A 13,946-nucleotide genomic window follows, 5' to 3' on the forward strand; every position below is an offset into this window, starting at 1 on the left:
TGTTCTGTGTGTTAGATTTCTGAAAGATGTGTATTTCTCATTAATGCAACCAACCTAAACATAAACAGAAGTGAGCCCATGAGGAACTGTGCGCGCTCTCTCTCTCTGATAATAAAGAAAAGCATACTATGTTAAAAATGCCTCTCTTTCAATTTACTCCAGGGGTCCAGCAATGGGGAGTGCAACAGAGAGAAGGGGTTTAGCAACTTGCCCCGTCCCCCCGTTTCCCTCTGGTGCTGCATTTTCCACAGACCCTCTGACAACTAATTAATCACAGCACACAAACAAACAAACAAACAAACAAAGGAATTGTAAAGGAAACCATGAAGCTTGAATCAGGTGAGCTGAGTGTCTGTGACAAAAAACTGAGCAGCTAAAACTTTAAGGACAGACTGTATGTCATTTTTTCTTGAATACCACTTGATGAATGGATATGCTTATCTCAGTCTACATAAAGTATGTGTGAAGAAAAAGGAAAGAAGGAGTCAAAATCTCTCTGTAAGGGATGAAATGTAAAAAACAAAGAAAATGGAAGAGTCTGGAGATGTCATTTTGTGTAAACTATATTTCTTTGTGATTTCTCTGTGCACTCAAGCAACTGGCCTCTCTGTGTCTGCACAGAGAATCTCTGGGACTTTCTAGAACTCTTTGCAGAGCTGGCATTCCTCTCCCTTCCTGTTGGAGAGATTATATTATTTGGAACTTTCTTCAAGGAACAAAAATCCATAATGGCTTTCAGGTCAGCATCTTCCTTAAGTCAGCATAGGTGTGAAGTGGTTGTTGATGGTGATATGCTTCCATATTGGAAGAAACCTTGGAGTCTTCTCCAAAGAGAATAGTTGGTTACTGGTGAAGAAAAAGGGTGGGGCCTTTAGCGGAGGGATGCTGTTCCAGCAACAGCTTGGAGAAGTTTGTTGGGTTTTATGCTTGTTGCCAAGGCTCAGTGAATTGGGCTTTCCCCTTCCCTAGAGAAGGCTCTGTTGCTTTAAAGAGACCATGTCTGATTTTCTAAGCTCTGGCTCCCAGCACTGAGGAACCTGTACTAGAGCTGGCTGGTTTTAGTGTGGTCCGTAGCAGAGGATGAAGACAGGGCAGTGTCCTTAGATTATGGTGGAGGTGCTGGCTCACGTACCTTGGGTTCTTCTAGTGGGAGGGGTTCCTAGTGGTGCAGGTTACTAGGGATATGGGTCATAGGGTCTTCTCACCCTCCCTCATTCCCTAAATTATCCGCCTTATCTCCCAAGTGGCCACAAAACCAGCTTGCACAAAGTTCAGAAAAGAACTTGTTGAGAAGGTGCTCACCGTACCCTTCAGGAAATGCTCAGAGAGATGCATACCTTGGGAATGCCAAGGGAAGGGGCAAGAGCACCCAAAGGAAGGGGCACGAGCACCAGCTCCATGCCTACTAGAGCTCTAAAGCTTCCAGAGATGCTCTCTTCAAATGCAGAACACAATGATGTGACTGCACAGATACCACAAATGAGAAATACAATAGTATACCCACTTTGAAAATTAAAGCCGTCAGCCTAATTCTAAAACCAGCTGTGATAACTCCCATGTGTTTAGAATGAACCACACTGACTGCTGATCTAGCAAAATGTCACAAGCAACCCAGAACTGAAAGTGACTCTATTCCTGCACTGCTGACAGCATATTACAGATCAGGGTGTAAAACATCAAAGGAGTAACAAAGGAAATTCAAATTTGTGTTTGTTTTAAAACTGTTCACAGGTGCCATTTGCAGATTGCCAGCTCATCTTGAACTGTAGAAACTGCATCTAGGAGAACAGAAAACTGCCAAATTGCATTGCCACCTCCTTGTCCATTCATTCATTTCTCCCTGATAGTGCTCTTTCCAGCCAGGAGAAAGAGAGCTGCAGCCATACTGTGCATACAGGAACTGCCACCACTGGCCATTTACAACCAGGAGAGATGGTGCATGCAAAAGAAAGTGGAGTTTTTACTTGACTTTGCAGAGAGTAAAAACACAGAGCTATTCTGATTGCATGTCCTGGGCAACTCAAACAACAGACCTTAGTCCCTAAAGGGGGGAAAAACCCACCACTGGCCGTTATCATAACAAAGCGGTTGCAGAAGCAAGCTAAGTGCAGGGCTGCTGTGCTAGGTACTTGGGCAGCTATACTTAGGCTAAGTCTGAAGTTTGCACTCCAGACTAGTCTTGTGCTTGCACAACAGCTGCATCAGCTGTGGCAAGCCTCATCTGTTGTAGTGGGAACTTCTGTGCAAGAGCACTATAGCACAAGAGCACAATCCCACCAATTCCCAGTTTCTAGGGCAATTATGTGATGATCTTTCACTTGTACAACTTTGGCCATTATGCAAGCACTCCATTAGTCAGGATGTCAGCCACTGAGAGAAAGGAAACACTCAAAACACACGGGGCGATCAAGAACAAAACAAAACAAGAAAACATGATGAACCACAGGTGTGCAGGACAAGGTATCCTTTTAAAGAATGGGTGGATCACAAAGGGAGTAATCATGTAGCTCCACAGTTTACTGTATGTTTATATAATTTTATACTGCTGCTGACAACACTTCCATAGTGAAAGTTGAATTCAAAGCAATTGAGTACAATGAATATGTATTTTAGAGCAAAGTTTCAGTCGACATGGGAACAATGAAAAAAACGTATACATTTGCACGTAATGGGAAACCGGAGGTGAAGGATCCCGAGGTTGACAAACCTGTACGTGTGAATGCATGAAACTCCAGTCCCACCTGAAAAGTGACCCAAGGTTTACCTTGCCAAACTCCATTTTGAAACCTCAGGTTGTAATAGGTTTTGCTGTTCGTACTCGAGGTTTCCAGCTGCCATTGTTACAAGCGAATGCAGAACTGCAAACTGTGGTCGCTGTAACTGGAGTTGAGGGAGGAAGCTCCTCCCTCCCTCCAGCTGTGATTGGCTGTTGAGCTGTCCTTCATGTCAGAAGGAGGCCTGCACAGCCAGTTCCCCCACCTCTCTGCAGTCTCCCTGAGTCCAGTCTGGTTCCTGTCCATTTTGTCCGAACACAGATAGGTAAGTGCATGGGGTGCGATTGGGAGCAGAACCACAGGCCCAATGGACCTTTGCCTCTGTGTTATGTTTGAATGAAGCCACGGTTTGAAAGCAAACTGGATCATAGAATCTATGGTTGAAGGGACCAACAGGGACTATGAACACAATTCAATTGAGCTGGAACTGAGAAGTGGTATAAATAAGTGTTACATTCAGAATCATTTACATCATTGCACACTTATTCTTCTTGGTTTAATACTCACAGAAATACTGTATGCAGGCTCCAGTATCACTGGTATTGACATCTTCCCTTGAAGATTTAATTTGGTTAAGTAAAATATTTTTTCTCCCAGCATCTTCTCTCTTTTCACCCGGCGTATACTGTACAGTCTAAAGCGTACCGCATAATTCCCAATCATTTCGGACTCAATATGAGTAAATCTAAATGTCTCTGTGAAGACAGGGCATGGGCCCCGCTGGATGCTGGTTTTTGCCCTCTGTTTCTTGATGGGAAGAAGAACCAGGTGCACTTGCCATGCACTTGTCCTGTTATAATTTGGAATGTCTGTGACAGCTGTCACTGTTACCAGAAGCTTCTGTTCCTGTGAGTCATAGTCAAAAGTCACATCCAGTGTGCCATATTTAGCTTCTGGTTCAGGATCAAAAGACTTCGGGAGCTGGGATGATGATCCTCGAGCCGAAAGATCCTAAGTGAAATAGAAAAGGCAGGTTTTTACTGCACATATGTGTACCCAGTTATAGATCTCTATTTAGATACCAAAGCAAATATGTGTATTTGTGAGTTTTTACTAACATGATCACAAAAATGCTTTTCCTAAGCAGCATAATATGGTGTTTCTGATCATTCCACACACAAGGCAATTGAATATCCAAGGGATGATGTGACGACAGCCAGCCACACAAAGACAGACAGACAGACAGACAGACAGACAGATAGATAGATAGACAGATAGATAGATAGAAGTTTATTCGGTTATTGACCAGCAAACATTTACAATAAACCAGTACGTATTTTACAAATAATATAACAAAATCTGGCCACAACAGAGATAATATCAGTGTCCACATTAGTTAAAAGATAATTTAAATAAAATTCATCAGACCAGCCAGACAAATTATCTAACATAGGGGATGTAAATCTTAAACGGGGTTCACTATACAAATCACAGTAAAGAATAACATGCGAGGTAGATTCTATAACCCCTTTGCCACACGGGCAATGTCATAAAAATAGCGGAACTCCCTTAAACCTGCCATCCAATACTGCTGTAGGAAGAACATTTAAGTGCGCTAAAGTGGGGGCTCATCCAAATTTAGGGACAAGCACCACATCAAAGTATTTAGCTGGTTTAAGATTAATAGCTGGACTCCCTAAGTATAAACCCTGCTTAATCCATGCACCTTCTTGTTGAACTTCTATATCCAGGACACGTTGCTTAACTAACTTCCTGGCTTGCTCAATTCCTACAATATGCAAATCCTCTACGGAGAGGCCCCAAAAAGAAAATTTACTCAACACAGCTCGTTTCCAGCTCAAATTAAAACCGTCATTCATAGCCAAAGAGGCTAAACCCGCCTGTCCAAAACTCATTTTTAACCAAACTCAAATAATACAGCACCAGTATAAGGATTCCAGCCTAATAAGCCCAACTTCTCTTCTGATGACAGCATTCGGAGCACAACACGGTACCTGCAAAATGCATCTAATAAACTTAGTCTGGATAGCCTCCAGTAGGGCAAAATTATAGAAAGATGTTTTTCTAGTTCATAAAAAGGGCCAAAGATATAAAGAGGTTGTGCACATGGCCTCCTGGCCGCCACTCTGGAGGACTGCGGGGAAGGCAGGAGCTCACCTGCCTTCCTGTCAGATGAACAGCAGCTGTTCTTGCCTTCGCTGCACTGCGCACCCACATGAGTGACAGTGCAGCAATGCCAAGAGCTGGGATTGAGAGGACTTCCCCCTCCCACATCTCAGGGTGGCCCACACCATGAGTTTGATTTAGAGCAGCTCCTGTGCTTGGCATGGCTGCTCCTTCCCCCTGCTCACTGCTGGAAATGGTGAGGAACTAGGGGTGGAGGAGCCTTGTGACCTGGTGGTGATCGTGCACATGACTGTGCACATGATTTGGTGATCGTGCATATCAGGTTCATCTAACCTCAGTAAATAGCCAGGTGAAAAAGTTGGGCTAGCAAGGGCAGGAGCTCCGGGATTGGGAGCTATCCTGGGGCTCCACACGAGCAGCCCAATCCAGGCTGGGCTGCCCTAGCCTGGATTGGGCTGCTTGTGTGAATAGCCTCAATGTCTTTAATCTGAAGTAGTTTTTACAAAAGGTTGAAAATGCAAGAGCAATGTTGAAGGGAAGGAGCAGGGAAAGGTTGGAGAATTTAGTGGTGGTGACACATAATAAGCTATTTCAAAGAAATTTGTATTAATTGACATTTGTATAACAAACGAACATACATTTTAAAAGATGCAAGGACCACTAATTGGGCTAATCTGTCTTTTACACATGCGGAAGTTGTGTTTTTAACCAGGTACTCACAGATCTCATCTGTCAGACAGATCTATGTGCTGTTGAAGAGACAGCAATGAGATATTTCACTCTATGCTTCAGAGTTATTAAAAGTGACAACCCACCTTGCTTGCAGTGGGTCATCAGAACCTACCCTATATCTAATTTGGCTCTGAGTTAATGGGTGACACCAACCTTTACAGCCCGACCAGGTTATAATGAATCAGATCAATGCTAATTATTATTCTGCATCGTTCCAATTTTAGTACATGTGCTGCCGAAGCGAGCACAGTTTATTCTGCACAGTTTCAATAGAACCAGAAGACTGGTTGTTGTTGTTTTTTACCTCTGGGCTTAGAACAGCAGTACTATCACTGGGTACATCTTCTTCATATCCTTTGTTATGGAAACTTTCTATTTCATGCCCGGTACTTCCTTCACTTGGGCACTTATAGGAACATCTTGGGCTGTTGCTACACTGAGAAAATTCACATTTGCTGTCTCCAACTTCAGAAGGTGTACATGAGAGGTGCGGAGAGCCACTATCATCTTGGTATGGTGGAGGCTGCAATTCATCAAGAGGGGGTGTCTGTCTCATTCTCTGAATGCAGTTTGCTGTGAATAAATGACAATCTTATATAGACTTTCACTCTGTAAGGAATCTGGCTGGAACAGAAAAACATTATTTGATTATTTAGTAGTCTGACATTTTGAAAAACTAGACTAAATCCAAACCTGTCCATCCTAGTGCAAAGAAGCATGTACTAGGCTTGGTGTGAGAAGCCAAGCTTACAGTTCCTTCCTTTATGTATTCTCCTGTCTTGCTGCCACCACCTCACAAAATCCAGATACTTGTCTTCTGCCCTACTCTGGGCACATCCTCAAAAGCCATCCAGCTTCAAGCTATCTGTGATTCATTCCTCATTTCATGTCACACAATACAGAAGCTGGTTCAATTCTACCTTCATTATGCAGCTCAGGCCACCAGTGGCTTCTTGTATTGTCTTACTTCCTTGATGTGATCCTCAGTCCTTAATCAGAGTCTGACTATACTTGAGTATACTCAAGATCCGATGGTTTCCCTGACGTTTATGGCTTAATATCCTTACTTGAAGAATAATCTTGATTCTACGACTGTGTACTCTGCTTGTCTGCTGTAGCTGATTTCATAATATCCTGTTCTGAAAAGTCTATCCTATGTTTGGTCTGATCCTGCAAAGATGATCCAAAAAGCTAGGGTCTCTTAAATGAACCATTATTTTAACTGTGCAAGAATATTGTATTGCATTGTATTGTAGCATTTATAGAACACCTCATCCAAAGGCTCTGGGCAGTGCACAAGTTTAAAAAAGACCAAAAACAACAACAACAAAAACAACCCCACTATTTAAAACACACTGCTTAAAACAATATAAACATAATTTTAAAACAATTCAAAACCATTTAAAACCAATTAAAATTCTTAAAAACAATTGATAGGTAGGTAGGTAGAGCTAGCATAAGGCTGTACAATTTAGTTAATTAATTGATTAAAACCATTTAATTGACAAACGTTAACGGAGTACACAGATGGTGTATTACACCAAAATGATTGCTCAGTTTTGTTTTAGCTTAAATGTTTTGTGGAAAAATCTGTAAGTTATTTTAATATTTTTATGCATTTTTATGCATTTTTTATGCACATGAGGTCACTTGACATTTATCTTCGGAGCTCTGCAATGCGTATTTAATCGCTGATATGTCTTGTTTAATTGACTAAAAATATGTCCACAATTAATATGTAAATAATTTTTTTATTTTCAAAACTTGTTTCTTAATATAAGCATTTATAGACATTGAAAACGTAGGCACCATCTTAGAAGAGGCATCCCACCTTTTTTCAGACAGGAGATTATGCTTCTTCTAAGATGGTGTCTGCTGTGACATCATCTGAAAAGAAAACAAAGGGTCAGTGTCTTATTTATAGGCAAATTTATGCAGATTTAATCAATCAATTACTCAATTAAACCTATCAACTAAGGTTTCTTTAATGGATGACAGCCCTAATATAGCATTATATAGATGGAAATTGCACACAGGAGAAACTCTTAAGAAAAAATCGTCAAGTAGAATCATACATAGAAATGAATCCAAGAAAATATCCCATGCATTTATCCAAAAATAAGTCCAAAGAACAGAAACAAAAGATCTCATTGATAAGGATTTACACGATCACATCTAAAATTAACATGTTGAAGCATATTTGGCCTTCCTTAAAGTTCAATAACATTACATACCATAAAGAGACATATTTTTTAGAAAAGAGGTGGAGGAACTATTAATACTATTAGCCAATTTTGGTAGGTTTCGAACTAAATCCTGTAGGAGAAAACAAAAAGCATCCTTAATATTAACTACCATCAATATTGTTTCACCTGCAACCTCCACCTGATTATTATTTTCTCTTATGACACCTTCAACTTCTCAGTTTTTATTATATTATTTGGGTCCCTTGTCGTCTTTGATAACTCCTCACACAAATACAGCAGAAATATTTGCTGGTAGAAGTTGCCTGCCTTGTAGTTTCCCACAGGTCTTCATCATCTCCACGATTCTAGCTCTAGATTCAGTTTTGCCAAACCAGGTTTGCACTTTCTGTCTCATTAATATCTGGAAACTCTTGCTTCATCTCGGTGGTTCTAAATCCCTAGCTGGAGAGAACAGCAACCCAAACACGTTCTGTGCATTAGCTCTGAGCAGTTCTTGCACTTCTTCGAATATTTGTGACACTGAAGAAATGCATATTGTATTGTTACCAATGATGAACCAGATTCTAACTTCCCTTATAGGAATTATACTGCTTGATAATTGTTTGCAAGTAATGCTCTGCAGTCATCTCAACTGTTTTCATTCTCAGTGCTATCCCCACTCCTGCCATCCCTCCACATGCAGTGTTCTTCATGTTTATTTCTAATCTAACCTAAGTTTCAAAAGTTTTAATCCTTCAGGGGCTTCTAGGCAAATGTTAAAACAATTTAAATAAAACATAAAATGAAATACATGTTTAAAAATTAAAGAAACTCCTTTATTCTGAATGATTAAATACCCGCAGAGGTTTCTGCTATGCCACTCCGTCAAGTGCAAATGGAATTTTCATGTTTTAACATTTTGGAGCTGAGAAAAGTTCATCTCGCCAAATAACCTTACACCGCAAGGAGAGTAGAGAATATAAATAATAAATATTTAATGTAGACCTGGGGGCTCTTCTCCCCCTTTTAAAACAGAAAAATTACATGAATATACACAAACATTGTTATCTTACAATGAAATGGGTTGTCTCAGCATCCTGCTACAGAGAAATCTCTGCTTGTATCTTTGCTGCTAAAATCATTCACCTCTCTCATCACTCAACTGTGTGATGCCCCTCCTTAAACCCTACACTAGCCTTGTGTCCGTTCCCAGATCCCTCACAAGTTCTTCAACCTTACCTTCAAAGTCCTCCATGACCTTGCCTCTGCTTATCTTTCTGCTCTCACCATTACACTTCGGTCCACACCCTTAGCATCTCTAGCTCCATCCTCCTCAGCTGTCCAAAGCTCACCTGCTTCCCCAGACATCTTTTCCCTTTTCCCCTTGCTGCCCCTTAGGCTTGGAGTTGGAGCTGTCTCCCAGGACACCTGTGTAATGGCTCCTCTCTAATTTTCTTCAAATCCCTTCCCAAACAAAACCCACTCTTTTCTTGAAGTCTTTGCATAATCTTCTACCTTCACCGACGGTGGAGTTACCTAAGGATGTAAGCTCCCTCTTGTTCTTGAATGCAACTCAGTAGCAGTAGCTGTGTAGTACCTTCCATCTGAACATTTCTCTGTTGCTTTACCTCCATTACTTTGAGTCTGCTGACATTTGGATGACTCAGAGTCCATCAGAGTCCACGGCCCTGCAAGTCCTTAACACTGAGTGGCAAGGCAATAAGGGCTTATTACTGCTTCTGGAAGGTGCCTCCACCTGATTTTCAGAAATTCATGCAAATCCCTTCCCATGCAAATGCCTCTGCCCCACCCTTCCCCATTCTAGAGGGGGCCCTGACTCTTAGGAAAGGCTCTTCAGGGAGCACAGGGGCACTGCTGTGAGGGAGAGGGGATGGGGAAGTTTCCTTATGCAAGTTTGCTTTTCACTTGTGCAACTGTAGATACAACCTAATTTTCTTTCCACCCCCGCCCCAAAGAATCATTTGACTTTAAATTAAACTGCCATATGAAGCATAATGCTGTCCTGAAAAATCCCAAGAGGCTTTGAAACTCATACAATAACGTTAATGTAATTATTCTTGTTCTTAAATGCCCTCTGGGCTGCCCAGGATTATGCTCTATCAAGTCTTGCTTCTATTAGATGGCAATGTTGCTGAAATAGCTTCTCCCAGTGAAACAATAGCTCATATACAGTAGACATATATATTAAATGATGTTTGTCTTTACATTTATATTGTCACATAGCATGGCAAAGCAAGAGAAGGGTCAGCAGAATCAGGAGGCAAACCGAAACTCTACCTTGAAGTCATTCACACAACCAAAAACTATGTCCGACCCAGGTTTGGGAGCTGTGTGTGCTCCCAATTTTCAGTTGAAAAAAGGTAGGGAGAAAACCTGGGTAGAAGTGATTGTGTGGAAACAAGGTAGGAGGAAAAGCTACCCAGGTTTTCCTCCTACCTTGATTCTACACAATCACTTCTAGCCAGGTTTTCCTCCTACATTGGTTCTACACTTCACAGTTTGATTCACAGAATCAAAAACTGTATTCTACCCAGGTTTGGAATAGGGGTGTGCACAAAACTGGTTTGCCCGGTTTGGTTCAAGTCTGGACCAGACTCAAACTGAACTGGGCATGTTTGGTTTTGTGCCCCCATGGACATACCCCAGCTGGGCTAGAATTTGAGCCGGTTTGGGGGTTTTAAGTATTTTTTTAAAAAAGATTTTTACCAGACTCACCACTGGGTCTGGATCAGCGGCAGCTACAGGGTGTGTGTGTTTGTGTCTGCCATCTCCCCCTCCTGGCCTTCTCCCACTCTAAAAAGGGGTGGTTTGGCCCATTTTTTGGCCCTTTGGGCTCTTCCTCCAGTGGCCATTTTGGAGACTGCCGCACATGCCCAATGGGCCTCTGCATAGCCTTGGTCATGACCTGGCAATGCAGAGGCCCATTGGGCATGCACAGCAGCTTCCAAAATGTCCACAGCCACTGGAGGAAGGGCCAGAATGGCCCAAAAATGGGCCAAAGTGGCCCTTTTTAGAGTGGGAGAAGGCCGGCAGGGGAGTGGCAGATGGCAGAGAGTCCCACACACACAATGCTGCTATGCTGCTGACCTGGACCCAGGGGTGAGTCTTGTTAAAAACTTAAAACCCTTGAACTGGCTCTGGGCTGGCTTGCGGGGTTCAGCTCGAGGTTGAGCCGAACCAGGCCTGGTTGGTCTTGAGGGTGAGCCCTCACAGACCCAGTTCGATGGTGAACCAGCTTGACCTTGAGCTAGTTCGCACATCTCTAGTTTGGGAGCTATGTGTGCTCCCAGTTTTTGGTTGTGTGAAGCAAGGTAGGAGGAAAACCTGGGTAGAAGTGATTGTGTGGAACCAAGCTAGGAGGAGAAGCTACCCAGGTTTTCCTCCTAGATTGTTTCTACACAGTCACTTCTATCTAGGTTTTCCTCTTACCTTGCTTCCACACAACCGATAATTGGGAGCAAACATGGCTCCCAAACCTGGGTAGAACAAAAATTTTGATTGTGTGAATGACCTCCTTATCTTTACTATTTCCCTATCAGCAACTCTGGATTTAAACCTCATGGTTTGCGGTAGGAATCTCTAGATTAGTTAGGCCAAGGATAAAAACTAAGAACCTGGGTTTTTGTCCTTTCCTGGCCAATAGAACAATGCCTCTTGTTTGCTATATTCCAATGCCCAGTACTTTACTTCAGGGACCTTGGGTTGGAGAACACCAGATTTGTAGTAGTACTATCTCCAAAGCTGAGCAGATCTGGACCTGGCTAGAACCTGAATAGAAGAAAAGCTATAAACCCTCATGTACACAACAATGACCGGTGGAAGGTGAGATACAATTAAAACAAACATACATCCCTCTTCAATTCTCTTCCTAAGAGTTACAAGCATCTGAATAAGGCAGATCTTCCATGTGAAGTCAGTTGGGCCCACACAATGAGTTCCACTGTGTTCTGTTCTTATGTGCAAGACATGAGAATTGTTCTGACCAGCCATCCCTGGGTCAACCAGACTTTAAAAAAAACACAAACCCCCCTCAGGTTATAATGACATTTCCCACAAGTATTTGCCTTTTGATCTTGAAGGAAGAGGAGGCAACAAGCTTGTATTTCTCTCCTTAAGAAGATATCAAGCAAGGAAACATAGCAAGGAGAGAGAGAGAGAGAGAGAGAGAGAGAGATCACCAGGAAAACAAAAGGGAAAATAGAAGCTACGTTTGTTAGAGCTAGTAATTTTCTAGGGTTTGATTTCTGGCTGGCTGGAAGTGTTTGTGTCTTTGTCAGAGGAGTTAGCCTGAGTGGGGGATTCATTCCAAGTGAGTGACAATCCAGCTTGTGGGAGGGGTAACATTCCTGAGGAGAGTCAGTTTGTCTGCTGATCTTGAATACAAAGCTCAGACCAGAGGAGTTTTGCAAACATAACGAAGGAGTTTTTCAGGAGTTTACCGGGAGATTGGCGGGGAACTCTGTGGGGAGGCACACAGGTGGTCCCCATTCATTCATTCATAGGAGAAACTCAGCACAAGAATAAGATGAGTACTACCTGACTTTTGTAATTTTGTTGGAGGACAAGCTTTAAACCTTTAATTAGCTAACTACTGCACCCAATACACATAGCTTCAAGTGAACAAGCCCTATATATTCTAAACAGCCAATCAAACCAATTATGAAGGTCGAATGCCAGCAGGGGAGGGGGTGCTTCTCAGTGTATTGCACAGAGTGTCGCATGTATGATTATCCGCCCAAGAGGCAGAAGTCCAGGGTATGTGCTTGGTGCAAAGAGCTCCTGGCTTTCAGGGATCATGTTCATTCCCTCAGAGCCAAGGTGGCTCACCTGGAGAAGCTTAGGGAGGCAGAGAGGTGTGTGGATTAGACCCTCAGGAATGTGATAGAAGCATTCTACTCCCAGGCTGACGGCACTTCCGCTGTCATGAAGAGTGAAGGTCTCAGGGAAGGAAGACATCGGTCTACGGAAGAAGGAAACACTCCCTTAACAGAGACCCCTTCCTTGGGTGATGCGTCCATATCCTCTCGCACAGAGGATACTCCTCTAGGGGGTGCGGGCCTCCTAGTAGTGGGTGATTTGATTATTAAGGACATAGAGAGATGGGTCTGTGACCTGTGTGTAGACCACTCAGTGACTTGCCTGCCTGGTGTGAAGGCTGAGGACGTCAGGCTGTGTATTGGTAGGCTCTTAGGCAGTGCTGGGGAGGAGTCAGTTGCTGTGGTGCATGTTGGCACTAACAATGTTGGGAAATGCAGTCAGGAGGTCCTGGAAGCTAAATTTTATCTGCTACATAGCATATTAAAGTCTAGGGCCCCCAGGGTAGAGTTCTCTGAAGTGCTACCTGTTCCACACGCAGGGACAGCGAGACAGGTGGAGCTGAGGGGTATCAATGTGTGGATAAGATGGAGGTGCCGGGAGGAGGGGTTTAGATTTGTTAGGCACTGGGATACATTTTGAGGGAAGCAAAGCCTGTACAAAAGGGACGGGCTCCACTTGAACCAAGATGGAACTAGACTGCTGGCACTTAAAATAAAGAGCACCTTTTAAAAATGATGCCTGGGAGATTGCCGACAGGAACTGGGAAGTATCTGATTCGGTCAGCAAAATCCCCTAAGGTGTGGGGGTGCAAATATTTCAGATAAACCAGAAGGGGACAGAGTAAAGCCAGGAGTTAAGCAGAAGGAAACACAGGACAGATTACCAAATAGGTCAAAGGCTGGTAAGGGCAACAGCACACGTCAACACCAGGTGAGAGACTTGGCCTACAGGTGTCTATATAGCAATGCCAGAAGCCTCCGAGCGAAGATGGGTGAGCTGCAGTGCTTGGTTACTAATGAAAACACATGGTGGGTGTAAAGGAAACATGGTGGAATGGTGAGAATCAGTGGGACACAGTTATTCCTGGATATAAACTCTACAGAAGGGAAGAGAGGGAAGGACTAGGGGAGGATTGGCACTGTATATCAAAGAAGGGGTAGATTCCAACAAGCTAGAAAACCTAGGTGGACCATAGTCCTCCACAGTATCATTATGGGTAACATTACAAGGACTGAAAGGAAATGCGTTACTAGGGATGTGCTATTGCCCTCCAGATCAAAACACTGACGTTGAACTGGAGTTGGAGAAGCAAATATGAGGTGTCAAA

At 42.9% G+C, this 13,946-nt stretch overlaps 1 protein-coding gene across 25 annotated transcripts in view; it reads right to left on the reverse strand.

Annotated features, from left to right (window-relative positions):
- Positions 1–13,946, reverse strand: part of SYT14 (synaptotagmin 14) — a 145,137-nt gene that overhangs the window by 24,387 nt on the left and 106,804 nt on the right. For all 25 annotated transcript variants that reach the window (XR_008319686.1, XR_008319683.1, XR_008319699.1 and 22 more), the window contains 2 exons: positions 5,899–6,167; positions 3,282–3,725 (listed from right to left, as the gene is read on the reverse strand). Coding sequence is in view for 21 of the 25 variants with exons in the window: in XM_053310747.1 (XP_053166722.1) it covers positions 3,282–3,725; positions 5,899–6,167 (713 nt within the window). In the remaining 4 variants the exon portion in view is untranslated. The remainder of the gene's footprint in view (positions 1–3,281; positions 3,726–5,898; positions 6,168–13,946) is intronic.

This window comes from Hemicordylus capensis, chromosome 1 (assembly GCF_027244095.1).
Source record: "Hemicordylus capensis ecotype Gifberg chromosome 1, rHemCap1.1.pri, whole genome shotgun sequence".
Taxonomy (NCBI): Eukaryota; Metazoa; Chordata; class Lepidosauria; order Squamata; family Cordylidae; genus Hemicordylus; species Hemicordylus capensis.